The 26,215-nt window shown below is 49.8% G+C and overlaps 10 protein-coding genes across 10 annotated transcripts; 5 read left to right on the top strand and 5 right to left on the bottom strand.

Moving 5' to 3' along the window:
• Window positions 1-1,386: 1,386 nt before the first annotated feature.
• N7489_010722 (DUF1593 domain-containing protein) lies at window positions 1,387-2,943 on the bottom strand (the record flags this gene model as incomplete). The annotated part of the gene is made up of 2 exons (XM_056716471.1): window positions 1,387-2,580; window positions 2,635-2,943. 2 exons carry the CDS (start codon window positions 2,941-2,943, stop codon window positions 1,387-1,389), a joined length of 1,503 nt encoding a protein of 500 aa, XP_056564093.1.
• Window positions 2,944-3,699: 756 nt separating this feature from the next.
• On the top strand, window positions 3,700-5,363 carry N7489_010721 (uncharacterized protein; the record flags this gene model as incomplete). Its single annotated transcript, XM_056716470.1, has 3 exons — window positions 3,700-4,162; window positions 4,225-4,327; window positions 4,382-5,363. The coding sequence occupies 3 exons, from the start codon at window positions 3,700-3,702 to the stop codon at window positions 5,361-5,363; spliced, it is 1,548 nt and encodes a 515-aa protein (XP_056564092.1).
• A 312-nt stretch (window positions 5,364-5,675) lies between these two features.
• N7489_010720 (putative L-PSP endoribonuclease family protein Brt1) lies at window positions 5,676-6,292 on the bottom strand (the record flags this gene model as incomplete). The annotated part of the gene is made up of 3 exons (XM_056716469.1): window positions 5,676-5,742; window positions 5,910-6,067; window positions 6,131-6,292. 3 exons carry the CDS (start codon window positions 6,290-6,292, stop codon window positions 5,676-5,678), a joined length of 387 nt encoding a protein of 128 aa, XP_056564091.1.
• A 493-nt stretch (window positions 6,293-6,785) lies between these two features.
• On the top strand, window positions 6,786-7,890 carry N7489_010719 (alpha/beta hydrolase; the record flags this gene model as incomplete). Its single annotated transcript, XM_056716468.1, has 2 exons — window positions 6,786-7,192; window positions 7,284-7,890. 2 exons carry the CDS (start codon window positions 6,786-6,788, stop codon window positions 7,888-7,890), a joined length of 1,014 nt encoding a protein of 337 aa, XP_056564090.1.
• Window positions 7,891-12,598: 4,708 nt separating this feature from the next.
• Window positions 12,599-12,986, bottom strand: N7489_010718 (uncharacterized protein; the record flags this gene model as incomplete). The annotated part of the gene is made up of 2 exons (XM_056716467.1): window positions 12,599-12,607; window positions 12,645-12,986. The coding sequence occupies 2 exons, from the start codon at window positions 12,984-12,986 to the stop codon at window positions 12,599-12,601; spliced, it is 351 nt and encodes a 116-aa protein (XP_056564089.1).
• Window positions 12,987-14,078: 1,092 nt separating this feature from the next.
• On the top strand, window positions 14,079-16,487 carry N7489_010717 (uncharacterized protein; the record flags this gene model as incomplete). The annotated part of the gene is made up of 7 exons (XM_056716466.1): window positions 14,079-14,192; window positions 14,243-14,370; window positions 14,426-14,778; window positions 14,832-15,310; window positions 15,366-15,541; window positions 15,593-16,156; window positions 16,226-16,487. 7 exons carry the CDS (start codon window positions 14,079-14,081, stop codon window positions 16,485-16,487), a joined length of 2,076 nt encoding a protein of 691 aa, XP_056564088.1.
• A 1,845-nt stretch (window positions 16,488-18,332) lies between these two features.
• N7489_010716 (uncharacterized protein) lies at window positions 18,333-20,370 on the top strand (the record flags this gene model as incomplete). Its single annotated transcript, XM_056716465.1, has 3 exons — window positions 18,333-18,515; window positions 18,569-18,846; window positions 18,903-20,370. The coding sequence occupies 3 exons, from the start codon at window positions 18,333-18,335 to the stop codon at window positions 20,368-20,370; spliced, it is 1,929 nt and encodes a 642-aa protein (XP_056564087.1).
• A 493-nt stretch (window positions 20,371-20,863) lies between these two features.
• Window positions 20,864-23,437, bottom strand: N7489_010715 (putative spindle pole body associated protein SnaD; the record flags this gene model as incomplete). Its single annotated transcript, XM_056716464.1, has 1 exon — window positions 20,864-23,437. One exon carries the CDS (start codon window positions 23,435-23,437, stop codon window positions 20,864-20,866), a length of 2,574 nt encoding a protein of 857 aa, XP_056564086.1.
• Window positions 23,438-23,795: 358 nt separating this feature from the next.
• Window positions 23,796-24,266, bottom strand: N7489_010714 (KGG domain-containing protein; the record flags this gene model as incomplete). The annotated part of the gene is made up of 2 exons (XM_056716463.1): window positions 23,796-23,945; window positions 24,006-24,266. The coding sequence occupies 2 exons, from the start codon at window positions 24,264-24,266 to the stop codon at window positions 23,796-23,798; spliced, it is 411 nt and encodes a 136-aa protein (XP_056564085.1).
• An 856-nt stretch (window positions 24,267-25,122) lies between these two features.
• On the top strand, window positions 25,123-26,091 carry N7489_010713 (putative class III chitinase; the record flags this gene model as incomplete). Its single annotated transcript, XM_056716462.1, has 1 exon — window positions 25,123-26,091. One exon carries the CDS (start codon window positions 25,123-25,125, stop codon window positions 26,089-26,091), a length of 969 nt encoding a protein of 322 aa, XP_056564084.1.
• Window positions 26,092-26,215: the final 124 nt, after the last annotated feature.

The following is a 26,215-nucleotide window of genomic DNA, read 5'->3' as shown; positions in this document are numbered from 1 at the left end:
TGGGTAGGAAAATTAGAAAAGAGAAATAAATAGGTCTTGAGTTATCTGCCATAGATTTGGGGTACTCTAGAATTTCATCACGCCATAATTTAGATAAAAACGTATCCCTCGTTCTCGGCTTTAGAAATAGGATCGATCAATACAAGACGATCATAATTGCCATTGCAAAGACGCCAAGGCACACATGAGCCCCAAATTATTTGCGTTAGGACACGGTCATTTTTTTTAAATAGCAACGGTTCGACAAAGGGGGATGTGAAGTAAGGAGACAAGAATGAGCAAGGTTATTCGCCTTAGGCATATAGATGCCTCAGGCAATAAACTCTAAATGGGCCATGTGGGGCCGATTCCCGGGCCGATTCCCGTCGTCCGCCAACCTTGGAACCTGATTACTACTCGTCAAATCCGAAGGGCCCTGGCCTATATTGTTATCTTAGGACACCCAGATCCAGAGACCCAGAATCGGTTCTACATCAGTGCTAGCCCTCCTTTTGGGGTATCTCGTTCAACTTCACACCTGGCCATCCGTCCGAGTGAAACACCCTGGACTCAAAAGTCTAACGATCTCTTACAGGCGCCGCTCAGACTCATCCCAACAACAAAGGACGTGATAGAGGACAAAACTTCTAATCTCCTATAGCCTGCGTTGATTGTATTCTCTTTTACCAATTGGCTAATAACAGAAAATATTTACTAGGGACTTCTAAAGTCTGAGATTGCGCAGGGATAAGATCGAAATTCCAAGCCAGTGCGAGAGACCAGGGCTGTTATTATGCCATTGTCAAGTGTGTAGCTCTCCTCTTAACTTTGGCCATAATAAGTGGATGTGTCCTCTTTGGTAGGAGGTGATGTAGCTGGATCTGCTGTCTGTGAAATAAAGCATTGTTGAATACCGATGGACAGTATCAAGGCGAGATGGAACTTCTATACATAGCCTCAACACAGGGCATGAAGTGGGGTATGAGGGCTACTGGGGGATAATACTCATTGGCACCAGATACGAGGACGAAGAACTACCGGCCTTGAGTGCACAATGAACTCAGCTTCTGACTTGCATGGCGGATTGGATCATAGCAGACCACTAGCTTATCAGTGCACAGCCGCAGTCATCCTATCTATAATTTTATCAGTCCATGGAATATCAAGTCCGATAGATTTCAAATAGGCCAATCATCGCAGGGCGATCTTACCAATTGGGCCTCTGCGACATAGACGACCTCAGAAGGTATCCACGCATTACTTCTGTCTTTTAACTCATACTCAATGGCCTGTCTATTCTACACCAACGTAGCCCTTATGGGAAAAATGAAAAGAAGAGTAAATTGTTCCATTGTTCTATCTATGTACTGTATACAAACACAATGTCTACATACTCATGGTTCAACATCATCGGATCACATCTTTCATAGTATCACCAATAGCCTCAGCACCTCCGCCACCACCCAGCAACCCCTCGTTCGTCGCCTGAATAAAAACACGCCGATAAGTAATTAGCGCCGGCGACCCGTTATCCTTCACTTCCAAAATAAGATGCAACAACTGCCCCCTCGCAACAGGCTTACGACTAATAAGCTCCACACAGCACTTCTCAGCCGGCGGGACTGTAACCTCAACCACACTTCCAGCCTCATCCAAAAGCCGAATCCCCAACTCCCCAACCTCATGCTGAACAGACCACTGTGTCGCACTAGGATCCTTGTACTGATACCACTTAAACGTAATAGAATCCTCCGGGTCCGGGTCATACGATGCCCGCGCATCAAGCCGCACCATACCCCCAGCCGGCACTTCGAGAACCAGCGGCGCAGGCCCAACACTCCCATTAACAACAGCAACAGGGTGATGATTCGCGCGCGCCACATCCCGAGAAAGACTCCACTGCATGCGCGCCGCGAAATCATTCTGGAACGCGTCCCGCCAGCGCCACACTGTCGCCTGGTTCGACTTGTGCCGGCGCCCATCATGCCCAACGACCTCATCTGGCGTATCGCTGAAATGTCCATTCGCAACGCCTGCCCCGCTCATGTCCGTGTGGATATACCGACCACCCCAGGACCCGTACTCCGGGTTCTCGGCGACACCGAGCCCGTTTTGGATCAGGTACAGGAACGTCGGCGTGTCGCCTTCTGGGATGAACATAAAATCCGGGTATTTTGAGCCCAGGGGCCCAATCTGGATATGTTCTCGGATCCATTCCGCGCTGATCTTCGATCCGTCTGGTCCGCCCTGGTCGAAGCCGTACCATGCGTCACCGGAGATCCCGGTCCATGCAGCCAGTCCGTACTGGCACCACCCGTGTATGGAGCAGATGTAGAATAGATCTGGGTAGGTAGCGCGCAGCCAGGTTCCTGTGTCGTCTTGGTCGGAGATTGCGTAGATGCGGAGGTTCGCGCGGTGGGTGGCGGCTGTGGTGGGGGAATGTGTGGTTTGTAGTTTGAGAAGTGCGGATGCGAGCACGTTCGTGCCGCCCCAGCAGAGGATCCAGAGGGGATCGTTGGTTGGAGTGAGGATGCAGTCTAGCAGATGCTGTGCGCCTTCGCTTAGGGGGATGTCTGGGCCCACGGCGGTCATGCCGTAGCTCTATTTGATTGTTAGGATGTGGTTTGGCGGGGAGGGTATGATGCTGGACGGTACCTCTGCGCCCTTTCTGATGAGCGATCGCATGTATTGGGCTGCTGGATATGGGTCGTTTGGGTGGACGTGGGCATTGAGATTGTCTACGACTTTCTCGTAGCCGTCTATTATCTTGTGCATGTCCTGCGGACAGACCTTGTTCTTCATCCAGGTTGAAGTGCAAGCTACCAGGCCTTCAGTACGGAACTGGTTGGCATACAATAGGTAGCGAACCAGTGACTCAGCATCGTCGGGCTCATTGGAGATATCGCTCAGGATGAAGACGCGCGGTTTGGACGGGAAAGACTGGAGTTGGTGCTGCGATGCCATTGTCAATGGTGATGATGATGGCTATGGGAATAAATGTACGAATATGTTAACAAAAGGAACAACAGAATTACAACTCACGAACAGAAGACACCATATTTGAACACCACTCACAAGGACAACCCAGAATCCAATTATAGCCACTCGCATATACCTAGGTACATAGTTCGGCTGGCGTCCGAGTGCGGAGAACCCGGGGGAAACTGCCGAAGTTTAGCCGGCAACACTTTCCAAACCCAGTCGTAACCACCACAACGGACTAGCCCCCGATGAACTCTCTCCCAAGTTTGGTTAGTCGTTTGCTTCTTCGCTCTGACAGGGAAATGCAAGCGCAGCATTTGCAGTTCCCCTCACAAGAACAACCGAGAATCGCAATTATAGCCACTCGTACCTGGCTTAGCTGCGTGCTATTGCGGAGAAGCCGGGGGATTGCCCGGGTTCAGTCAACAACACCTCCAAACCAGCAGTTCTAGCCGCCAGCACAGACTATCCTCCGATGAGCTCTGCACCAAGTTTGGTCTTTAGCTTCGTCTCATTGACGGGGAAAAGACAAGCGGGGCATTTGCAGTGCCCGACATCAGGCCATCTCTTGCGGGGCTGCATCTGGGATAATGTTCCCCGGAAAGGACTTGATGGCGTTGGTCAAAACCTAGGTATGTATATAAAAGAGTGGGTGACACATGCCGGGGGGCTGCGAGTCCTCTTTGTCGACGGAGTGTGTGCAGTAAGGTCGTTGCTGGTTCTTATCAATTCGTCATTATGTTTGGCGCCATAAAACATTCCGCGCTCTACCAGGAGCTTAGCCTTCGCCTTCTATTCGTTGGATGTTTCGTCTCCCTGGGAGCGATTGGCTTCGGCTTCGATAATTCCTGGTGGGGAGGAGCTCTGGGGTTGACGCCATTTGCCCGGAAGTATGGGTCTCGCAATGCCTCCGGTGATTGGAGTATTCCCCCTGAGAAGCAGTCTGCCGGTACGGGCACTGGCTCGGCTGGGATTATCTTCGGCTGTCTAGCTTCGCCATGGCTGTGCTCGCATCTGGGCCGGAAACCCACGCTGCTGGTGATGGCTGCTCTGCTTTCCATCGGAATTGTCCTCGAGGCCTCTGCTGTGACGTCGTTCTGGCAGTTGGTCGTGGGTCGCATTATTGTGTACTCGGGCATTGGCGTGGCATCTAACGTCGTGCCGATGTACCAGTCGGAATGTGCTCCTGCTAGGATCCGAGGTATGTGGTGTTCAATATAATTACAAGGAATGGGAAATGGTTATTTTGACTATACTTCCCAGGCGCTTTCTTGGCGGCATACTCATTCTGGAATACATTCGGCGGCTTCCTCGCCACCCTAGTCGTTTTCTTATGTCAGAACATGAAAGGCGAATGGGCGTATTTGTATGCATCGGAAGCCCACTCCAACTGTCCAGTATCTGGCTAACCCATTTGAAGAACAGTAATCCTATGCCAGCTCCTGGTCCCCGTTGGAATAATCATCTCATACCCCTTTCTCCCCGAAACACCCCGCTTCCTCGTCTACAAAGGGCGCTACGAAGAAGCACAGGCTGCAGTCAAGGATTTATACGGACCCAATTACAATGCGAGCGAGGAGGTCCAGCTCCTCCGACTCCAAGTCGAGGAACAGCGCGAGCTCCACCACGCAACGAGCATCATGGACTGCTTCCGCGGGACTAACCGGCGCCGAACTATCATCGCCATGGGCGTCCAGATCCTGCAACAGGCGCAAGGTGTCTCATTTATCAATAATTTTATCGTGACATTCATGAAGCAGCTGGGGTTCGCGGACCCGCTGCAATACAATGTCATCGTGCTAGCATGCGGGATCGTTGCAAATTTAGTCTCTTTATTCACATTTGATAAGCTTGGTAGACGGAGCAGCATGTTTGTCGGCGCGTTCTTCATGGCTGCCATGATGATTGGGGTTGGCGGAACTACGGCGAATGGCTACGAGGTTCTATCTCCAGTGACGCAGAACGGGTGTGTTGCCATGCTTGTTCTGTGGTATGTTTTCTATGCGCTGTCCTGGGGTCCTGGTGTGTGGATTCTCGGCGGCGAGATTGGAACCGGACAGCTGCGCGAGCGGACACTTCTCTTGTCGTCCCTTGGCAGTTTCGTTACCTCGGTGCCTATCAACTTTGTCAATCCGTACGTGCAGGCTGCAATTGGGGGCCGGACGGCGATTATCTATGGAAGTTTCTCTGTTGCTGCTATGGTCTTTGTTTATTTCTTTTTGCCGGAGACCAAGGATCGGTCGCTTGAGGAACTTGATGAGATGTTCCAGCACAAGGTGGGGACAAGGAAGTTTAAGGATTATGTTTGTACTGGCCTGGGTGCTCAGATTAGGCAACTGGAGAATGAGGAGGATGAGGCCCGTTCGAAATGTCGACAGATTGAACACGTTGAGGTTGCGTAGATTGTTGGTTTGTTTATATTAAACTGGCGGGGCGTATGAACCACAACAGCAAACGTATTGGACAAATTCATGTCAAATCGTGTTGAATTCCAGATTGAGAGTCAAGATTCGCTGCGTAAATAACGAGCGGGCATACTATCTTCCACTGTGTTGTTTTATTGGAGTGGAACTAAGGACGTAGATAACACGATTCACATAACAGTATTGTTGTCTTACCTGTTATTATCAATGGTAGAAAGGTGTGTTTGTAGTAGAAGTCATATCATCATTCCTTGAATTTTCTCTATGGAACCGAGGGAAGCGAAAGGCAGTTCAGAGAACAGCAATGCACTCAATCTCGACATCAGTATTAAGAGGGAGCGTTTTGACCGCAACACACCTGCCGAGTATAACCGTTAGCAACAAATCAAACCACTTATGCAGACCCGCGCAGATGCATGCGTAAGCGCAATCAGTACATTGCATAGTACGAAAAGAATCGAGGGAAGTATATGACCCCAAATGACCCCAACGATAAGAAATAAATGAGCGGGGGTAAGAACTCACGTGCGGCAGGGCTTCACATCACCCCAGTACTGCATGTAGACAGAGTTCATCTCCGCGAAATCATCCATGTTGGACAGGAACACATTGACCTTGACGACCTTGTCGATGTTGGTACCAGCCTCCTCGAGGATGTGGGTTAGGTTCTTGATGCATTGGTGCTGTTCGAGGGCAGAGGTATTAGCAGGTTGAATTGGTTCAATTGGGGTTGACCTGTCTCTTACAGTGTGGGCCTTGACATCACCATCAATCAACTTTCCAGTGGCAGCGTCCATCGGGACAGCACCGGAGCAGTAGACGACGCCATTGGCGACGATAGCCTGAGAGTAGATCCCGGGGAGGGGCTTGGGAGCCTTGTCTGTAAGGACGGGGGTCTTGGAGGACATTGTGAGAGTTTCTGAAAGGATGGAGTATAGGCTAGGGATGAGTCAATTGAGGTGAAGTGATGAAAAAAAAACGCAGGAATTGCCCCCCTTGCGTGGGGGAGGCGCTCTTTATCAACCGGGCAGCATCAGGGGCTATGGCTGCATCCCACATCGGTCAATACTAAAACGTAACAAGTGGCTCTATATTGGCCGATGGCATATAGCCGAGGAACATGAAGTGACACACGAGTGGCTTCACAAGAGGCCCCATGGGTCCATTGAACTCCATAATGGAGCCGACGGGGGGTCTCACTGCAACAGTCCTGTCGATCATTTCCCAAAACCGGCATATAGTTGGCTTATCAGCTTATCAGCGGTATTTCCCCCGCATTGCTTGGATGGTTCTCCCCACTTTCCGCGTGGGGGTGAACTTTTATTTGAATGGGACCCTGGGACCCCGAAAGTTTAGGACCCTTGTACAACATATCTTTTCCTTATTATCTGTAACTTCAAAATGAATGCAGGCGTTACTCAACCACCTTATCCGCTGCACGAGTCCGTTAAAGACTTGTTGGACCCCGAGTATGTCGCATTCTATAACAAGCATGTCATCAATAACCAACAGGTGCACCTCCAGCCCGTGGAAGCATCACGGACAAGTGGTGTCTTAATTCCTGGTGCAGGTCCAATGCTGGAGGTGGGCAAGACGGAAGACATTACCGTTCAGCGACGAGCAACCGAGGGCCCAGCAGTGCCCATCCGCTGCTTTACTCCCAAGGGCCAGGCGCCTCCTGGTGGATGGCCAGTGATGCTGTATTTCCACGGTGGTGGCTGGGTGCTGGGCAACATTGACACGGAGAATGTGGTGTGCTCAAATCTGTGTGTACGAGGCAACTGCGTCGTGATCACAGTCGACTACCGGTAAGTGAAGAATTATCCGTGGACTATCTGATCACACCATGCATATATGACCTTGAGAAATTTGAATCTAATGTCTCTTATTTTCTTCTAGCCTTGCACCCGAGAACCGCTGGCCGGCTGCAGTCCATGACTGCTGGGAAGCTCTCCTCTGGCTGATTTCCGACGGCCCCGCCGCACTCTCAGTGGACGTATCCAAAATCGCAACCGGAGGCTCCTCCGCCGGCGGGAACCTTGCCGCGATTATGACACACAAGGCGCTGACTCTGTCACCGCCCGTTCACTTCCGAGCCCAGCTACTGTCTGTTCCCGTGACAGACAACACTGCCACAGTGGAAAACAACGAGTCATATCGTCGGTACGAACGGACACCCGCACTTCCGGCACTTAAGATGTACTGGTACCGCGATCACTATGTCCCCGACTACGCGGACCGCACGAACCCAGAGTCGAGCCCGCTGTTCTGGCAGGGCGATTACTCGCAATTGCCGCCTGCACTGGTTATGGTTGGCGAGCTGGATGTACTGCGTACGGAGGGTGAGCAGTATGCGGAGAAGTTGCAGAAGGCGGGTGTGCCGGTTGATTTGCAGGTCATGAAGGGCATGCCGCATCCGTTTTTGGCTATGGATGGGGCCTTGACTGAGGGAAAGAGGTGTATCACCTTAATGTGTGATGCTCTTCAAAAGGCCTTCTGGACCTGATTGAATGTTCTAATATAAATGTCCTCCTAAATACATTCCAGTTGGGGGTCCACTTATTCGAGCATGTCGAACAAAAGGGAACGCAAGAGGGCGCGACTCATGTATCTATCTGATATTCATCAGCGCCTGTATGCCTCGGGACCTGTGGTGGCCAGATAGTTTGAACTGGTTCTAATTCTGTTTGCCTAGTTTGTAGTTTATTCCGACTGTCTCCATTCGTCAACTTACTTCTGCGTTCTCTTGTCCCTTTCTTTACTTTAAAATGGCGACTATGGAATGGCAAAACTGTCTATATTCATGTTTACTTAATAGAGTGAGCAGAAAGGAAAGAGTGGCGATAGGTGAGAGACAGCAGCAAACTGTGAATCACCTGATCCCATTAATAAAGGCTTGGGGCCACAACAAAAAGATGGGGTTGGCGAAGAAAGGAAACAATGAAGAAACAAATGAAGAAGACGAGAAAGAATGAAGGAGACAAATGAAGAAGACGAGAAAGAAAGAACGGATCAAGACGATCCTGTACAAGGGAACAGAAACGGAAATAAAAACCACTTTCAACAAAGTTGTAGAGTGTATATACTCTGGCCCAAGGGCCCGAACGTGTATCCACATTCCTCCAAGGCATTACTTAGTCTTCTTCCCTTTTGGCACACGGGCAAGCCAGTAGATAAACACCGCGCCGAAAATGTTGACGACGATGTACACCCACATCAGACCGAAGTTCCGCCAAGCGTCAGCGAAGTCGCTGGAGATTTGCAGGAGGTAGGCATCGGTCTTGCTCACCGTGCAAAACAAGCAGTCTGTGGTAGCTAGGGGATCTTCCAGATATCCAGTCCCGGCAATTTTGATATAAGGATCCATATAGTCCTGGCAAGTTTGGTTGGCTGGGGGGTTAAACTTCAGGAATTCGACTGGCTCGCAGATTGCATCGGCGCCCGAAACACCCGTCGAAAGCATCGCTGAGACCAAGTAGGTAAACGGTGAAACGCGGTACATGAAGATCCAAAATCCAGGCAAGGCCTCCTTAGTTGAGAGAACACCGCAGAAGATCAAACAGAGGGAGAACAACAAGGTCGCGATGTTGCCACCAGTCTCAGCCAGTTCAATCCCTGCAATTACCATATGTGCGAAGGTTGAAGTAAACAACAGGAATGTCCAGATCAACAAGAACATGAGGGCCCCTCGTTCGCTCACTGCGTCGCTGGGCTCTGCATTTCTGTACAATCCGATCGGATAATACCAACACAAAAAGATAAACACAGCCATAAGTGTGTTCCAAGGCAATTCCACTAGAATGTTCGAGATCATGAACGCCCTCCAACTGTATGTCTTGGATGGACGCTCTCGCACCTCGTAAAGAGAGCGTTGGGTAACGAAGTTTGGCATGATCTGCTGCACCAGATTTCCAAAAATTGTCATCAACATGAAGACACTGAACATCTGGTTCTGGAGGCCTTGGATAGAATTCTGGGCGTGGAAAAACGAAAATCCAATATAGAGCGACGTGAGGATGCAAAGGGCAGCTTTCGACCAGATATAAGTCGGGGTTCGAAAGTATTGCGCAAAGACACGTAGGAGACACTCCCATAGCTGGACGTAAAAGGGCGCGGCAAATTCACGGAATTGACTAGGCGAAGAATCACCTCGTGAGTTTAAAGACAAGGTGGACTTCAGCTCAGACAGATGCTCCTTGACCTTCGCGTACTCGGGACTGGCCCGCCATACCTTTGGCCACTCAATCTCGCTATGTGTACCCGGTGCTGCCCCAATAACGTCCAACATCCATTCAGCGGGGTTCTCTCCGGGGGTCAGGTGGTGGGCGCCGTTACGTTGGAAATAGTTTGACAAAGTGGACGAGTTTTCGCCAATCTCACCAAAGTAGATTGTTTTTCCCCCTTTTGCCAAGAAGAGAAGACGGTCAAATCGTTGGAACAACATCGCTGAAGGTTGATGGATAGTGCAGAGAATCGCCTGTCCGTGCTTGGTGAGGGTGTCGATAAGGTCAAGAATAGACCAAGAAGTCTGACTATCCAGGCCACTCGTAGGTTCATCCAGGAAGAGTAGGAGCTGGGGTTTCGCGGCAAGCTCCACACCAATCGTCAATCTCTTCCGCTGCTCAACGTTCAATCCCTCGCCCGGAACACCGACAACAGCGTCAGCGTACGCCTCCATACCAAGGAGCTTGATAACCTCGTCAGCATAGTCTATCTTTTCCTTCCGGCTAACAGAGGCGGGTTGACGTAGCAAAGCACTAAACTCTAGTGCTTCCCGAACCGTCGACGTAGACAAGTGCAAGTCCTGCTGTTGGACATATCCGGTCTTTCGCTGGAAGGACTGATCTGTGGGGTTTCCGTCAACGAGCATTTCGCCACTGACAACCCCCATTGTAACTCGCGTTGCTAGCACGTCAAGCAGTGTTGTTTTTCCAGCCCCGGAAACACCCATCAAGGCCGTACAGGTCCCGGGCTTGACCCAGCCGTCAACATTGTCCAGAATCCTTCTAGGCTCTCCTTTAATTTTGATGTCGTAACAGACATCCTGCCAGTGGAAGATCGCAGTTTGTCGCTGAATGGCCGCCGCCTTGGGAGGAGACTCGTCCGTTTTGACGTCTGTAGAAGATTGAGAAGGTGCCTCTACATCACTAGAGGCATGTTTGGGCTGATAGCCACGGCGGAATAGAAGGACCTCGCCTTTAGACCTTTTCTCAGATATGTACTCAGTGGCAAGAAGATAGGTGAGCATGAAGAATATAAGGAAGCCAAAGAGAATTCCAAGATTTCTCCACAAATGTCCCTTAACATACCCGAAGCTCTGGCTGAGATACAACGATCCAGACACATTGGTGGACCCTGACTGAGCACCGACAGTTGAACAGATGCGATGGTCCATTGAGACACTGTCGTATTGACCACCTGATGGAACGACAGCTGCACATTCAAAATAACGATCGTGGAATTCGTTGACCATGAAACTTTCAAAGGCGTAGGCAACGGGATTGATATAGTTCATCCAGCGCGACCACCCGAGCATATTGCGAGTGGGAATAACGAACCCAGTGTAGATAACCATACCCAAGATCAAAATGGCAGCTGGCACTAAGGCTTGTGACAGTGATCTAGAAGATGCCGCAATTGTTCTGAATATCATTGACATTGTGAACGTGGTGATGACCGAGAACAGCCAAAATGTAAAGAACGCCCCAGCCTCGCGACGTAGATCGGTCATGAAGTACAATGGTATGTTGAAGGTCAATGAGTTGATCAGTTTGTAAGGTGTATCGCAGAGCATCGATGCAAGTGCCTCTGCGAAAGGGTGGTAGAAGGCGTATCGGGCTTGCTTCTCAACAATTGGACGTTGGGCGTATAGGGTGAGGATTTCCAGTGCGCTAGAAAAAGCATTCAGGAGGACCGCAAAAAACAAAAGAGCTCCACGAGAGTAGAAGCTGGAGGTATCTTTGGGGAGATTCACAAACACCGAGCCAATGATCAAAGACATTATGAAATTCCCAATCAAAGCTGTTGCAGTTAGGCTGTAGTCTCCACGAAGGCGCTGAAAACCACGGGTCACACAGAGTGAAATCTGTTTCCGTATAGAAATGGTGTATGGCGATTTGACCCTTTGGTGCTTGTCCTGGATAGCCTTACGGGCATCGATAAATGCATCGTAGGAACTACCTTTGATAGGGTAATTTCGCTCATACTCCTCAATTTCAAGAATGAGCTTGGCACGTGCGTCGCTGTTCTTCCATACTGTCGCAAATTCATCAGGAGTGCGAGGAACAAAACGGGTTTCAAACCCACTTCGCACCACGCGTTCCGAAGGGCTGGTGATCGACGTCAAGAAGTCTGCCGTGGTTTGACGCTCCGGGCATTCATAGCCCATGTCTTCAAAGTACTTCCTAGCCTCCGTCGTTGGCCCAAAGTAGATCTGCCTTCCTTCATAAAGCAAGGTCACCTTGTCGAAGACATCGTAAGCGTTCTGTGACGCTTGGTAGATCGCAACGCAGGCTGTTGTTCCGGAGTATTTGCTCATAAGAGCCAGGTTTCGGCAAAACTCAAGTGCATTAGCACTATCCAGGCCTCTTGTGCTGTTGTCCCAGCACTGCAACGGACTCTGACTGAGAGTGGCCTCTGCAATACTGACGCGTTTCCTCTCGCCTCCACTAACTCCGCGAATGAAGTCATTGCCAACCCGGGTGTTGATCGTATGAGAAAGGCCAAGCATGGCCATCACCACATCTCTCATATGTTCAGCGTATTGCTTGTTTCCCACACCCTCAAGGCGGTTTCGGGGAGCTCTAGCTAACGCCGCAAATATGAGAGTATCGCCAACGGATAGTTGGGGGAAGTGGACATCCGTTTCTGCTGCGTATATTGCCTCTCCCTTGAAGGAATTCTGCATGTCCTTTGCAGAGATACCTAAATGTATTGCGTATTTGTCAAAACCTTTTCAAAAAATGAAGTTATACGGAATCATGTAGGAAGACACTTACCCTGATAATTGAGAACCGAATCCTCTGACATCTCAATGCCATTCATTTCGCCAGCAATGGTTTTGAGTAACGTCGAACACCCACTACCTGGCTTTCCCAAGACCACCAATGTTTCCCCACTTTTGACGAGACCATCGAAATCACGGAGGATCTGGATCTTCTGAAGCTTCAGGCCGGCGAGACGGCGGACCATAGTCCCAAGCTCCAGAACCGAGTTCATGACGTCTTTTTGATAGTCGGTGGGAGAGCCAAATCCATGGACGTTCAAATTTTTGAACGAAATACCAGCGGTCCGATCTGGGTATTTGTCGGGGTTGCGAGACCGGATAGCCAGCAACATCTTCATCCAGTCCCGCACCTTGAAGTTGGGGCTATTGGGATTAAGAGTGGATTTGGAGTCTCCATTGGTGAACGGATTGTTCAATGTACCGTTCACAGAGAATCGGGTAGATTGACGGGTGAGTTGTCGTGCTAGCTGACCAACCAGTGCTTCCCTGTGTTCTTCTTCCTCCTGCACAGTGTCTTCATCCTCGCTCTTTTCTAGATCATGGATCATGTCGAGCTCGTGTCCACCCGAGAGTTGCATTGAATTGTGGCTGACCATGGACTGGGATCGAGTGAGAATTCAGTTGGGTACCCCTTAGAGTGATGAGTTGGTTTCGAGATCTGCCTTTCGAGTCCCTGGTGACATAGGCTTGGGCAGGACTGTTGTATTGCTGCGTGCTTGCTTGAGAGAGAAGAGGAAGACAAGACGAAAATTAGAGTGATAGGAGGCTGAGATATCTGGCGACGAACGATATATATCCTAGTCGACGACAACAAACCGCAAGCCTGGGAGCTCGGCATATATAAGTTTGTCTCTAAATCCAAACAGAAAATCTCAATTAGATTTCCGGCAGATCCGGCCAGGTTAAGGGCCATCATCTTTTGTGAATACATATGTAGCCGTGATATAAGAACCTCCGGGATGCCGAGATATATTGGCGTTTTCAATCATTAAATCCGTAGCTATGTACATACGTAGGAATGCTAGCTATCGGATTTTGGTCTTCTACTTCCGGATCCCGAAACGGGGCTTATGATACCCCGGTTTTTTTTCCGAACTATAACCGTCAGGGCTCTACTCCGTGAAAAGAGTCGAGAAGTCGAAATTGAGTGTCGGGTTAGGGCCGGATGTCTCAATACGCCGTATTACCGATTAAAGAACATCCGGCATCCGATTTAGGCACACAGTGTTCACTAATGTGGTATTCATTACAAGACAGCGTTTCTTGGGCGATCTTTTTCCATCATTAGCTCACTCAACCTTGAGATGTTCAAAGGTTATACATAGAAAAATCGCTTTCACAAACTAAGCCTCCTTCCGTCCGTTTCTGCTGTCTAAAAAAAAAGAGAAGGGGGAAGAAAATCTCTACATAACCAGGCATCTGAAAAGCCCACTAAAAAGACATATAAAACCTTGGAAAGACTGTGAGTGACTCATCTGATATAGGTTCGCAATTTGCACAATTTGCACAATTTGCACGGTTCACCAGCATAATTATATGCAACCCGGGCACCTCCTGGACCCTTCGCTGTCTTTTTCATTCTGCTTCGGATGGAGCATCTTTCTGATATACGCCAATGACTCCGACTCTGTAGCCCTAATTTCAGAAACAACTCCTATACCAGGTTTTACAACTCGTGAACATCCAGAATGAATAGAGTGTTCGACAACCAAGCTCACGGCGGCTCTTCATTGATCCAACATCTACCTCAACTCTCAAGGCCAGAACATGGGCGCCTGGTAAAACGGAAGCGGAAGAGAAAAGTGTGGACTCCACAGACACAAATAAAGTCATGTACTAATAATATCATTAGGCATGCGAGACTTGTCGACGCAGGAAAATAAAATGCGAGATTATCAACCAGTCCAAATGCTCGTTCTGCAGCAAAGCCAACGTACCTTGTTCTCTAGTTGATCCAAGGCGTCATAGGCACTTGAAGAAGTACCACATCCCAGCCAATATTATAATTTGCCAGTAATGAATAACAATCGAACAGCCTGAGCATGATCGATCGCCTGGAGACAAATATCCAGCGCTTGGAATCTCATTTTCAGAAGATCGGGTTTCACCTGGGTGAAGATGAGAACGAGCCATCCTTTATCGAGGGATCTGAGCAGCCAGATGAATCCTCACCCTCGAGTGCAGCTGAAAATGCAGATTCAATAAATGGCACGGGCGCTTGGGATTCAGAACCGATACACATGGACGCTCAACAAGACCCCTCTGCTGCTCCACAGAATGTATATCACACCATGCGCAACAAAGCCCCGGATGACATCCACACAGTAATACCGGAGGATCTGCCCTGCTTCTACGTTCCAAGGTGTTTTACGGATGCACCGAACCCCGGTAAGATGCCATAGCTGATTCCATTACTGCCAAAAGCTGATTGATACGTATAGGCTTCTCAGCCCTATCCCCCGAAGGGAAGAAATGGATAACTAATAAAACGCAAGGGGGCTCCGTTGGCAACTTAGAATCCCTCCTTCCATTAGGTCTCCACCAGGGAACGAGTCAAAGGCTGCTTGAGGGCTTATTCCCTGACAAACATTTCTGTCCATTGCCCCCGAAAGATGAGATTATATCGTTGGTCAATGACTATCTGCAGCAGTTCAACTCGTTGATTCCCATATTCCAACCGTCATCGCTACTGTCACTTTGTGAAGACGACAACTTACAGAGCATATTCGATTCGCCCAGTCGTTGGGCGAGCCTCAATGTTGCTTTAGCGATGGGGTATATGCTGCGCATAGAGAATAACTCTTCTGTACATAGTGACCGTCAGAAGGGCTGGTTGTTCATGAAGAACGCCTTGGGGGTTTTGAATGGCCTCTGCTTCGGGTTGCCTGATCTATGGGCCGTCCAGGCACTGTTAGGGATGGTAAGATGAACAGCGGCCTTGACAGAAGATCTGACTAACAGTGCTTTCTGTATAGGTTGTCTTTCTAATGGGGACATTGAGCAGCCAGCCTTGCGGTTACTTGATTTCCTCGGTTGTGCGGATATGTCATCAGATTCGACTTGAACGCAGTGAAAACGAGTCTGGCTTGTGTCCTGAAGAAGTAGAACAACGGAGGCGAATTTTTTGGATTGCGTACTGTCTTGACAAAGAGTAGGGGACACGCTAGTATTGTCAGATCGACTTTATACTGATCTGGCCTAGGATATCCCTTCGTGCTGGTATTCCAATCGCGCAACGCGACGATGACATGGACGTCTTATTACCAACGGAAATTCCACTGGATAACATAGGGATCATGCCAACAACAGACCGACAAGAGACCTTCAACGTACTCAGATCAACCTGTGAACTGGCCTTAATCAAGAGCCAGGTACACAAACACCTCTACTCGGTCGCAGCGCGAGATCGCCCGCTTGTTGAAGTGGCTGGCTCGGTTGCCATGTTGGACGAAAAGCTCCAACTGTGGAAGGATAGTATTCCCACCGAGTTCCGACCTGAACCAAGAAGGCTTTCCACTTTTCCACAGTCCCCGGTAGCCGTGGTCCTTCTTTATCTCCATTTATCATACTTCAACTGTCTGATCGCCATCCATCGGATCACCGCAGCCCAAGAGTCAAGGCTAGGTATAGATCTGGTCAAAAAGAGCAGTGTCTACACTCTGCCAAATCAAGTGATATTTATGTCGGAATCACTGTGCACGAAAGCTGCAACAGCGTCGATTAACTTGATCAAATATATGCCGAAATTTAACATCACCCTCGTTGGGTACGTGATGACTTGGACTCAAATACGTTTGTCCTTTTGCTTCCTTGTTCTGTGGCTAATCTGCAAAAGGGTCATGATCTACTACCCTATTTTTGCATCCAAAACACTGTCCTCGACCATCGTCCGGAATCCGCGAGACGCCTCGCGCACATATCACATCGGGCTTATCATGCAAGTGGAAACATTTGTGTCATCCTTGGCCCTTGGTAAACCCAATGAAGGGATTGAGGGACTTTTAAAGGACTGCGCCGAGTATCGCTCCCTGGCGGAGGCTGCAGTTAAGGAGGCTTCACAGATATGTTGGGGTCGTAGGGGGTTCTATGTTTCTTAACAGCGCAGTGGAAGATAGTACGCCGCTCACTATTTACATAATAAGTACCGGATTTAGCCTAGCTACTACTCCAGAGACCACTGAAAGGTATCACAGTCGAACTCTACAAGGGATGAGACGTACTAGGGGTCGGTGACAGTGGTGTGACCGAAACCCGAGACCTCGAATGCGGAGTTTGGTAAGCCTACCTATGAGTCCCAGAAGGACCAGCCATTCCACGCTGTCACCTCCAACTTCGTATTATAAGCACGGGAATATGAAAATGAGGAATTAGAGCTGCTGGAAGTAAAGGGGTCGTAGATTCAAGGCAAATGCCTTCCTTACCCTGAACTTCCTGCTCCTCGTTCGTTGGTGTCTTCGGCTCTTCACCCTATTACTATCACCATGGTTACGTCCTTCCCCCACCACAACGGCCTGACATGTCCGGAGATGTAAATAACCATTTTTCCTCATTGGTTGAAGCGCGGTATCGAGATGCTAGTATCCATTAGCCGTCGCCGGTGGTGTCTCTTGCACGATCAGGTAGCAGCATATTTCCCCAATGTTGGGATTGTTGCCTTCCGGCGTAGAGGCTAAGGAGGGGCATTTAGTTTCTCAAGCTCATTAGCATAGTATCCCATCACCATGTATAGCAAAGCCTTTCATTTCGGAGGGTGGAAGTAGTCCCAGTCTTTTGACTAGTATAGAGGAATTCGCGTTTGTAGAAACTCGCAACAGAGTATCTGGAGATGATACATTTCTATTCCACCTGCAACTATTGTCAGAGGAAATTTTGAAGAAACAAGATAGGGATTTTACGCTCTTCGCTTGATTTTCCACCTTCCAAATGCAACAAGGCAAACGCCAGAGATCATACTGCTATACTCAGTTCACAGTTAGACCAAAGCATTCCACGATGTGAAACCATCAGAAACACTTCATTCATGTGTCAAATGCGTCAGAATGCTTGTGAATCCAGGTTCAAGGCTCATTTCTCGTCCTTACTGACAAGGTGCACCCCCCTCGGATCACGTGTGTACAGAATTGGTAGGAACTACCCAAAGCCATAAACTTGGAGGCTATTAACACGAAAGTGAAATGAAAAAAAGAGTCGTTTGAGTCGTTTAAAGAAGTGTATAGGTTTAATTGAAAGATCGAAAGGATTTGTGTTGATGGTCGGAGTGGTTGTGGTTGACCACGTCACGTCATCGAGGGATCTACTCCTGGATAGGGCATCGCCTCCATCCTATCTTGACCAAGGACAACCCTTCGATGCACGGGCAATTAATTACACTGAATTCTTAGAAGTTTCATTGCGCTTCAAATCTTCCAAATCTTCCATTCTCAACTGAAACGAACTGACGTCTGTACAGGCAAATCCACAGGGATAAGGCTGACAACAACCAAACCCTCAATACATCCCTGGCACTAGCAAGTGCTTAGCATTCCAAGTTATTAAGCTAAGATGGACTACCCAGGTACTTCCGTGCCCGTGGGCTCTCTACAGAGAGGGCCTTTCTCAAGGCGTTGGATTCTTTCCATGCATCCCCCTCGGCTGCTACATTCCACCCCTCCACGCTATATTCGCGTCGACGCGCTCCAGGGCTAATAACCCTTCATTAAAGTCCTCTTTAGTCCATCACCACTCCTCTTGGTATCGACCTTATGTATGCTATTATTTGCGACCAATTGATGAATTTCGAGTGAGACCACAACTGGGCTCGATTTGGACCCGGCGCATTCAATACGCCTGTCCTTTACATACAACACACTCGCATTCTTCCCTACCTGTTTCCCAAGTCTCAGGCAGTTTGGAGAGGACCATAAAAGAGTCGTTCGTCTCTTGGTCCTTGAGCTTTCGCAATCATGGCATCTGGATTTTCACCTACGCCTCGAAAGGAGGGTACATGGACGAAGCTTGTGATATTTGTTGCGCTATACTTGCTGCTCCTCGAGTCCATGTTGGAATGGGTGCTCGTACTATACCTTTACGGTAATGGCCAGGTTGACTCAAAGATGACTCTCAGTGTTGTACTTGCACTTGTCGCTGTACGTTTGATTTAGCCCTTTGGTTATTATACAGTTCGCTAACTCTTATCCAGTCTTTTCTCTCAGTGCCGCTTGTCAGCCTCCAAAGCCTGGTCGCTTGGCAATACAACAATATTGGTGGATTTGGAACCCAGAAGACCATTCTGCATAATATATGCACATATGTGCTGCGCTTGGATCTTATGCTTTGGTTAGCTACAAGTGTGGCTGGTCTCGTGGTCGCTGCACAGCAGGTGTACTGTCTCCCAGAAGGGACAGACGCAACCTTCTGGAGAGTCGGTAAAAGCTGTGCCTTCCACCGAGCGTCGGTGATCGTGTCGGTGGTTTCGATGTATGCTCGACTTTTGTTCCATGGATTCTTCATTTGAACTGACAATTCTTCTACAGGGTCACTGTGTGCACTATGTACTGTGCAAAGGAGCTTTGCGATAGACCATATGATGTATCGCTTCTTGGTATCTACAAGCGCCAGAAAGTTAGCAGAGATGGCAGTATCGGCTCTGGTAATAGCTGGGATAGCGAGGAAACGCTCAAAAACGAAATTCTCTATCTTTGCCGCCAACACGACGGAACTGGAGCCGGGGAGTTCTGGTCTGTGGACCCAATTGCCAACAGAGTCAACTGCCACCCCAGCGTCCGACACCCTGCCCCAGCCCGTCTGCGGCCTCAACTTCGAGTCAACACTGATCCTGGTTCGACATATGGAGAAATTATGCCTGGAACCACAATTTCACCGGAGGACGCTTCGCACCGTATCTCCCCGGGATCACAAAGCCTGGCTAGCGAGTTTTATCCTCTCTCGAGCACATCTACTTTGACCAACGAGTTACGCGCTCTTCTCTCTGATGCGCCTGCTCCCAAAGTCCCGGCCATTCCCCAGGAATACACAAGCCATAAAAGAGGAAAGTCGTCACTCTCTTCTCTCAGGCGCCTCCTTCCAAAATCATTCCCATTGTCGCTTCCATTATCAGCGGATCCTCAAATCCAGGCCCTGGCAGACCCCAACACCGCATCAGATGTCGAAAAGCAAGTCGTGACACCAAACACTATGCCCAAGGGTATCCCTCAATCCAACACCTACCAACTAGTCCCAAACGGCAACACCCCGAACGCTTCTTCAGCATCCCTCCCCCAAAGCCCTGCCAACACCCAACCCAACCCCAACCCAGTACAGCAAGAAGGCCACACCCGAACAATGACAATGAACTCCGCCGATGCCCCAGAGGTAGTCCCATCAACCCCATCCCCACCACCAAAAGTGCGCCGCTCGCAAACAGCCAACTCCATGCCTGCAGCCCGCTCAATCCACCACCCACACCACCCAAACTTCATCCCACGTCCCCCTCCCCAACCCCAAACACGAGCATATTCCCAGTCCGGGCGACACGCCCGAGGCCCAAAAATGCATCCAGATTCAATCCGAAACGCAATGCAACCTCAACAACCCATCATCCACAACCCCATCCGCAGCTCCTCCTACCACTTCGACCCAAACCACGTCCCCCGACACTCGCAGAGCCAGTACAACCCCCCCCCAAACACCAACGGCAGCAGCCGATACGGACACTACTCATCCCGCCGGGCAAAACAGCGCCGCTACGGCTCAGTCCGATCCATGCCAGCGCCGATCCCGCCTCGACACGACGTCGAGGTAATCTACCCCAGCACGCGTCGTCCGCGCAGTAGTACCCCTGCCGGCGCGAATGGCCCGCTAAGCTGTATCTTGGAGATGACGGACCCACGTGCGGTGGATGATCCGAGGCCTGTATCTGTCGCTTACTCGGAGTTGCCGTCGAATTCTATTGATGAAACGAAATATCGTGGGGCGAATCGTACGAGTTTAAGCTTTTATTGAGACGGTGTTTGAATGGATGGAAGTTTGGAAGGAGTATTAATAGATGTTTGTCTGCTGGTCGGACATTCTTTTGGTTCAACTTGGTTTATTTCTTAATGTTACATGATCTGTATTATTGGATAGTGTGCCCAGTATGCCAGGGTGATTTGGTTACTCTTAGTGTTGTTGCAGTTAGCTTTTGATACCACATTTAATTCGTTCAATGCGAAGACGACATTGAAGTAGGTAGACAATACATAATTAAACATTGAAGAGAGAAGGTTGAAAGATCAGTACAAAGTTCATTTCGTAGCACTCGGAAGCAACAAGATGCAAATTTCGTCTCAAGACGAGAACACAACAGACCGCGAAGACATGCAATTTCAGATCCCAAATTCCATTCCAGGAAGTACTCCAGGCCGCTAAAAGACGAATCAAAGGAAACACAATGCAATCCGCAACCCGATATGGTACATCAACCCCAGAGAAAGACAAGATCAAACAAACCAGCCCATTAAGCCCTAGCCTCCGTAGTCTTAGGCTTCTGCTTCTGAGCATACTTGTAGCGATAAGCCTGCCCACTTTTGGCATCCACATCACGGTCTCGATCACGACGACGGTTCTCCTTGCCATGACTCTCGGTCAAAGACCCCGATCCCCGACCCAGCTCCTTCTCGCCCCAGCTCATCATCAAAGCCTTGGCCATGCGGTCACGCTCCTTAAGGAGCAGGTCGATGCGCCGCTCCCACTCGCGCTCACGCTTGTCCACCGACAAAGCAATGCGCTGGTCGACCGCAGCGGCGGTTTCGTCCTTTGCGGCGATGATGTCTTCCAGACGTCTGAGTTCTGATTTGAAGCTCTTGCGTAGGTGGGTTTCGGAGGTGGCGGATGAAGCACGAAGGCTTGCAAGTTCCGAGCGTAGATCAGTCTCGCGTTGCTCGGCGGCAGTGAGGAGGTTGCGGATTTTGCGCATTGATTCGGCGTGTGAGGCGCGCAGCGTTGAGACTGCCGTTGAGTGTGCGGTTTGCAGGCTGCGGAGTTGGCTTTGATGGTTTGCCTCCAGGGCTGCTGTGTCTGGTCCTCTTGGCTCTGGGTTGAGAGCTCCACGCGCTGTTGGGGGCGAGGGTGGTGGGCTTGGAGGTTCGGCGATCTTGTCTTCTTGCAAGCGGGCGACGGTCTCCAGGGACTCGGCGTTCCGTTCTTGTGATTGGATTAGATCGTGCTGACACTTGTTTAAGGCTGTTGTGAGCTCGCCCACTCGGGTTGAGAGTCGCGAGTTCTCGGTTTCAATGGTTTTGATTAGGGTCTGGACTTCAGTTGCCTGACCACGCAGGCGTGCTGCTTCGGTATCTGCGGCTTTGTGTGCGGCGGATAACTCCTGGATTTCTTGCTGAAGGCCGGCGATACTTGGCGTGTCTGGCTGTTGCGGTTGCTGCACACCTTGGCTTTCCACGAACTTGTCCTTCGACGGCGAGTTGAGTGGGGATGCGGGATTCCCTGGGCCCAGATCTTTAATCAGATCGAGAATCTCGCTGTAGGTGCTATGGCCGCTGATAGGCAGATCAGCTGCTGCGGCTTTGAGGGCACTCTCCTGGGCTTCCATATGGGATTGAACACGGGTGAGGTTTGCTTCCAGCGTAGTGTTCTTCTCCTCCAGAGGACGGTTTCTAATTTCCAGGTCGATAAAGCGTTCCTCGAGGACCTGATAATCATTGTGCGCACGCTCTAATTCCGACTCAAGCTTCTCATTTTCCAGACCGTAATCGTCGATCTGTGATTGGAGTCGATCGATCTCCGAGTTTTTCTCCTGTATTTGTGTATCCCTGGCCCGTGTGACTTCCTTAAGCTTGGTGAATGTCTCATCCAGAGTTTCATCGCGCTTTCGCACCTGCTCTTGGGAAAGATTGAGTTGCTGGCGCAAGTGAGCAATCGTCTCCAGCCGCTCCTTGCCTAAAGAGTCCTGTGTATCTCTGTCTTGGAGCTGCTGTTGCATCTCACGAATCTGGTTCAAGAGAGGACTGAGATCCGTTGCATTCATGCTCAACTGCCGTAATAGCTGCTCACGCTCTTCATTTTTCTTTTGAAGCGACTGAACTTGCTCGCGCAGCATTGCCTCGTCGCTACCTTTGGCGTTCACCTCATCCAAGAGAGAATCCTTGCGCTGCAATTCTGCCTGGAGATGACGGATCTGTTCACCAGCGGAAACAGCTTCAAGCACACGATTGTGATTCTTCTGCAATTGGTCATCGCGTTCCTTCAAGGCTTGTTGCAGTTGTGCAATCTGCTGGTGAAGATCCTCATTCTGCTTCTCTGGTACATGGCTGGAGGCGTCCGACAATTTTCGGACGGAAGGCGATGCGGGATCCGGGGCCTCGTCATCGTCGGGGATTTCTTCGATACCTTCCAGGTGAGTCGAATCTTTGGGAAGAGCGCCAGTCCGGTGTAACAGGTGTGAAGGGGTCGACATATCCACTGGTGGTCCGAATTCACTGTATTCCCCGGAATCGGCTTCTTCTTCGATGGCCGGTTGCTTTGATTTCCGGAAAGATCGTCGTACCGATCCGTAGTGTACTTCCGCTTCATCCTCGTCTTCATGGTTCGCTCCATTTTCCGGATCCCCCATCAAGTATCTCTCCATATTGGCAGTAAAGTCTTCCGGACCCCCAACATCGGATAACTTATCTACATCTTGGTGGAATGGAGGCAGAGTTTCGTCAGGCCCATCCAAGGCAAAATGGCCGCTTGGGAAGTTGCTAAAATCCAAGGTATAATCGGCAAGACGCGCATCGAGATCTGAACCTGTTGGGCTTCTAGGAGAGCGGGGTCGAGATATTGGTTGGATTTCATTGTCAGAATGGTATTCATCATCCGCAGCCTCGTTGCGACCTTGGTTGCTACTTTGCGCTGCGACGCGCTCGGTTGCAGGAGTCTGGGCAGTTGCAGGGGTTTGTGCGGTTGCCGGAGAGCCCAATGGGCTAGAAGGATGCTGAGGAGGAGAGGATGGCATGAAAAGAGGCGTCACCAACGTTGACTGCCCGATGGTGTCATGTGAGGTGTGAAACGGCGAGGTATAGCCTGTGTTGGCCATGGTTGCGCACGCGTGCGGATGCGGATGCGCAAAGATGAGGGCAACACGATAAGGCTAAACAGCCAAAGCAGAGTTCAAGTGCAATTCTTAAGGTTGCACTGGAGAGCTACCAAATGAAAAATATTAACCGAGTAAATAGAGAAATAACAATAACCAAATTGCGGGGGAGAAGAGAAAGATTGAAGAATCTCGCGACGGGTTGTATTTGGCCGCCTGAGGCGGAAATGTTTATCCACTGCCTTTTTAGGTCTAGCGGGCATGTGTGTCTACTATGCTTCTTACTTCTTACTTCTTGACTTCTGATTCCGCTCTTGTTTCACATTAATTATTTGCCATTTGCATGAAATTGATCCTTAAATCAAGCCATTGTCTTCCATTCTTCGAATCCAGGTGGAACCACAGAGGGCTCATGCGACCGGCCACGCCGTTCGGCTTCTAACTCGGTTTCCCCGTTTCCTGGTGCTTTTCTCCGACCTGCAGCACGACCGCCTTTCGAAGCGATAGCATGCTATTTACGTTTATACATTTAACTGCAGGTCCTTTTTACTGTATGTTGGGGCATTCTCACCTGTTTCTCTGGATCCATATTATGGAATCCGCCCACGCCGGTAGCTTTTCCACCCTTCTTTCCACCCTTGTGGCCTATTTCTGAAAGCTGTTCGCGTGGACGATTCGCAAAATTCCCAGGGTTGGGATGATGTGGGTGTTCAGGCGGTGGTACTGTGGCGACACTACACCGATGCCACAATCCGACGTTCACTGACTGTCCGGATGGAAGCAGTCTGAAAAGTGGACGTGACATGAACCGAGTACTAATCAAAGCCATCATGCTGTCGAATGTGCAAGTTGATGTTAGAAGTATACGCTGCTGCGCAAGAAGATGTTGCTTCGCCACAAGGCTGCTTTGATGGACATGGCCCGCAACTTATGTAGTCTTCAGAAACAGCTATTTTGCCTCCATCATCTCATCGGAGGCGATGGTGGCTTGTCTCTATGACATTGCCTTTACGAAACCCGCTAGTCGGCTAGCTACATACCATTCTTGTATGACTGGAAGAAGTCCACATTGAGATACACTGTGTTCCTGGTTGTTCGTTTCAATTTGCTGGAGCACGAATCCGGTATTCAAGTTTGATGTCATCCCCAGGTCTTCCTAAACGAGCCCAAGTCCAACACCATGGGTATAGGGACTGTTTCCCATGGTTCTAGTATTGAAGCTATGAGCCCGACATGGGGATGAAAAGAAGATGCCCTACTAGCAATTAATATCGAATTTAAACCACGAAGGTAGGTATATGGCCCTACTTGATCCCAGCAACAATCATAGTTTCTTGTAGATAGCTGGTAGCCTTGCCCAAAAAATGGATCAACCATTCGGCTTAGTCAGGATTTGTGTTTATCGTGTGTAGGTGTTCAATCCGATCTACTACTCTGTGTTGCAGTAATATTCTCTGGCTATTTCCATTTTTGGTCTGGAAATTTGTCATTGGATAACACCGGGGGTTTTATTTACTACTCTGTGCTCATTCCCTTCAAGCGCTAGGAGCTCGAAGAATTTCGAACCCCCACATCTGCCAATCGCCAAAGCTTGAGCGAGTCATCCAGCTCTCACAAAGCGAAGCTCGTGGGATAAACTTGCTATAGTCTACGTTTATCTGGGCATTCAAGTCATCCCCCTTTTTAAAATGCCCCCTATCCGAGGTGGACTCGGCGAGCGCCCGCGGGTGATCCTGTACCACCAAACGCTCATCCCAGGTGGGGGCCAGTATGTCTCCATGCTCCCGCTCCTGGAAAACAACACCGGGATAACACATCTTATTCTCGCGGCTTTTCACCTAAACGGTGCACCAGGGGATATCACTCTCAACGATGACCCGCCAGACAGCGCCAAGTTCGACCCCCTATGGGCCGAAGTACCCGTCATGCAGCAGCAAGGCGTGAAAGTGATGGGCATGCTAGGCGGGGCGGCCCCGGGCTCATTCACGCGCCTTGACGGCAGCCGGGCGGAATTCGAACAATTCTATTATCCTTTCCTGACCATGATCCGCCGCCATGGCCTTGATGGAATCGATCTCGATGTAGAAGAGGCCATGTCCTTGCAAGGCATCATTCGACTCATCGACCGACTCAAGGCTGACATGGGCGACGCATTTATCATCACCTTGGCTCCTGTGGCAGCTGCACTACTTGGTATTGGGAACCTATCCGGCTTTGACTACCGTGAACTCGAGCAGGCTCGGGCTTCTAAGATTGACTGGTACAATGCCCAGTTCTACAATGGCTGGGGTCTTGCTGAGGATCCACGGATGTACGCTGCTATGGTTTCCCAGGGGTGGTCTCCGCGACGGATTGTGTATGGCCTGTTGACAAACCCGGGTAATGGATCACAGGGTTATGTGTCCCAGGAAAAAATTGGACCTGTCCTGGCCATGTTGGTTGAGCAGTTTCCCAACTTCGGTGGCGTTATGGGTTGGGAGTATTTCAATGCTCTACCTGGAGGCACGGCGAAACCGTGGCAGTGGGCAGCTGGGATGTCATTGAGTATGGGCATGAGAGATGTTGTTGCGGTAGCTCGTCAGTTAATGTCGGCAGGGCCGATGGCGAGCACCCTCAATAATTTGTTTCAAGATATGCTGAATCAGGGGCATCAATGAAACACAATGGATATGTATCATTTCAGACAAACTATGGCTAATATAGTTGCACTTCAAACCCAACATGAAGTTACTAGGCCAGCTTTAGTGCCTGGGCTGTACCTAGGTAGGTACTGCCATTGTG

This window comes from Penicillium chrysogenum (genome assembly GCF_028827035.1).
Source record: "Penicillium chrysogenum strain IBT 35668 chromosome Unknown utg000005l_segment0_segment0, whole genome shotgun sequence".
Classification (NCBI taxonomy): Eukaryota; Fungi; Ascomycota; class Eurotiomycetes; order Eurotiales; family Aspergillaceae; genus Penicillium; species Penicillium chrysogenum.
Note: the sequence above shows the minus strand (reverse complement) of the source record. Positions and strands in the feature narration are given on the sequence as shown.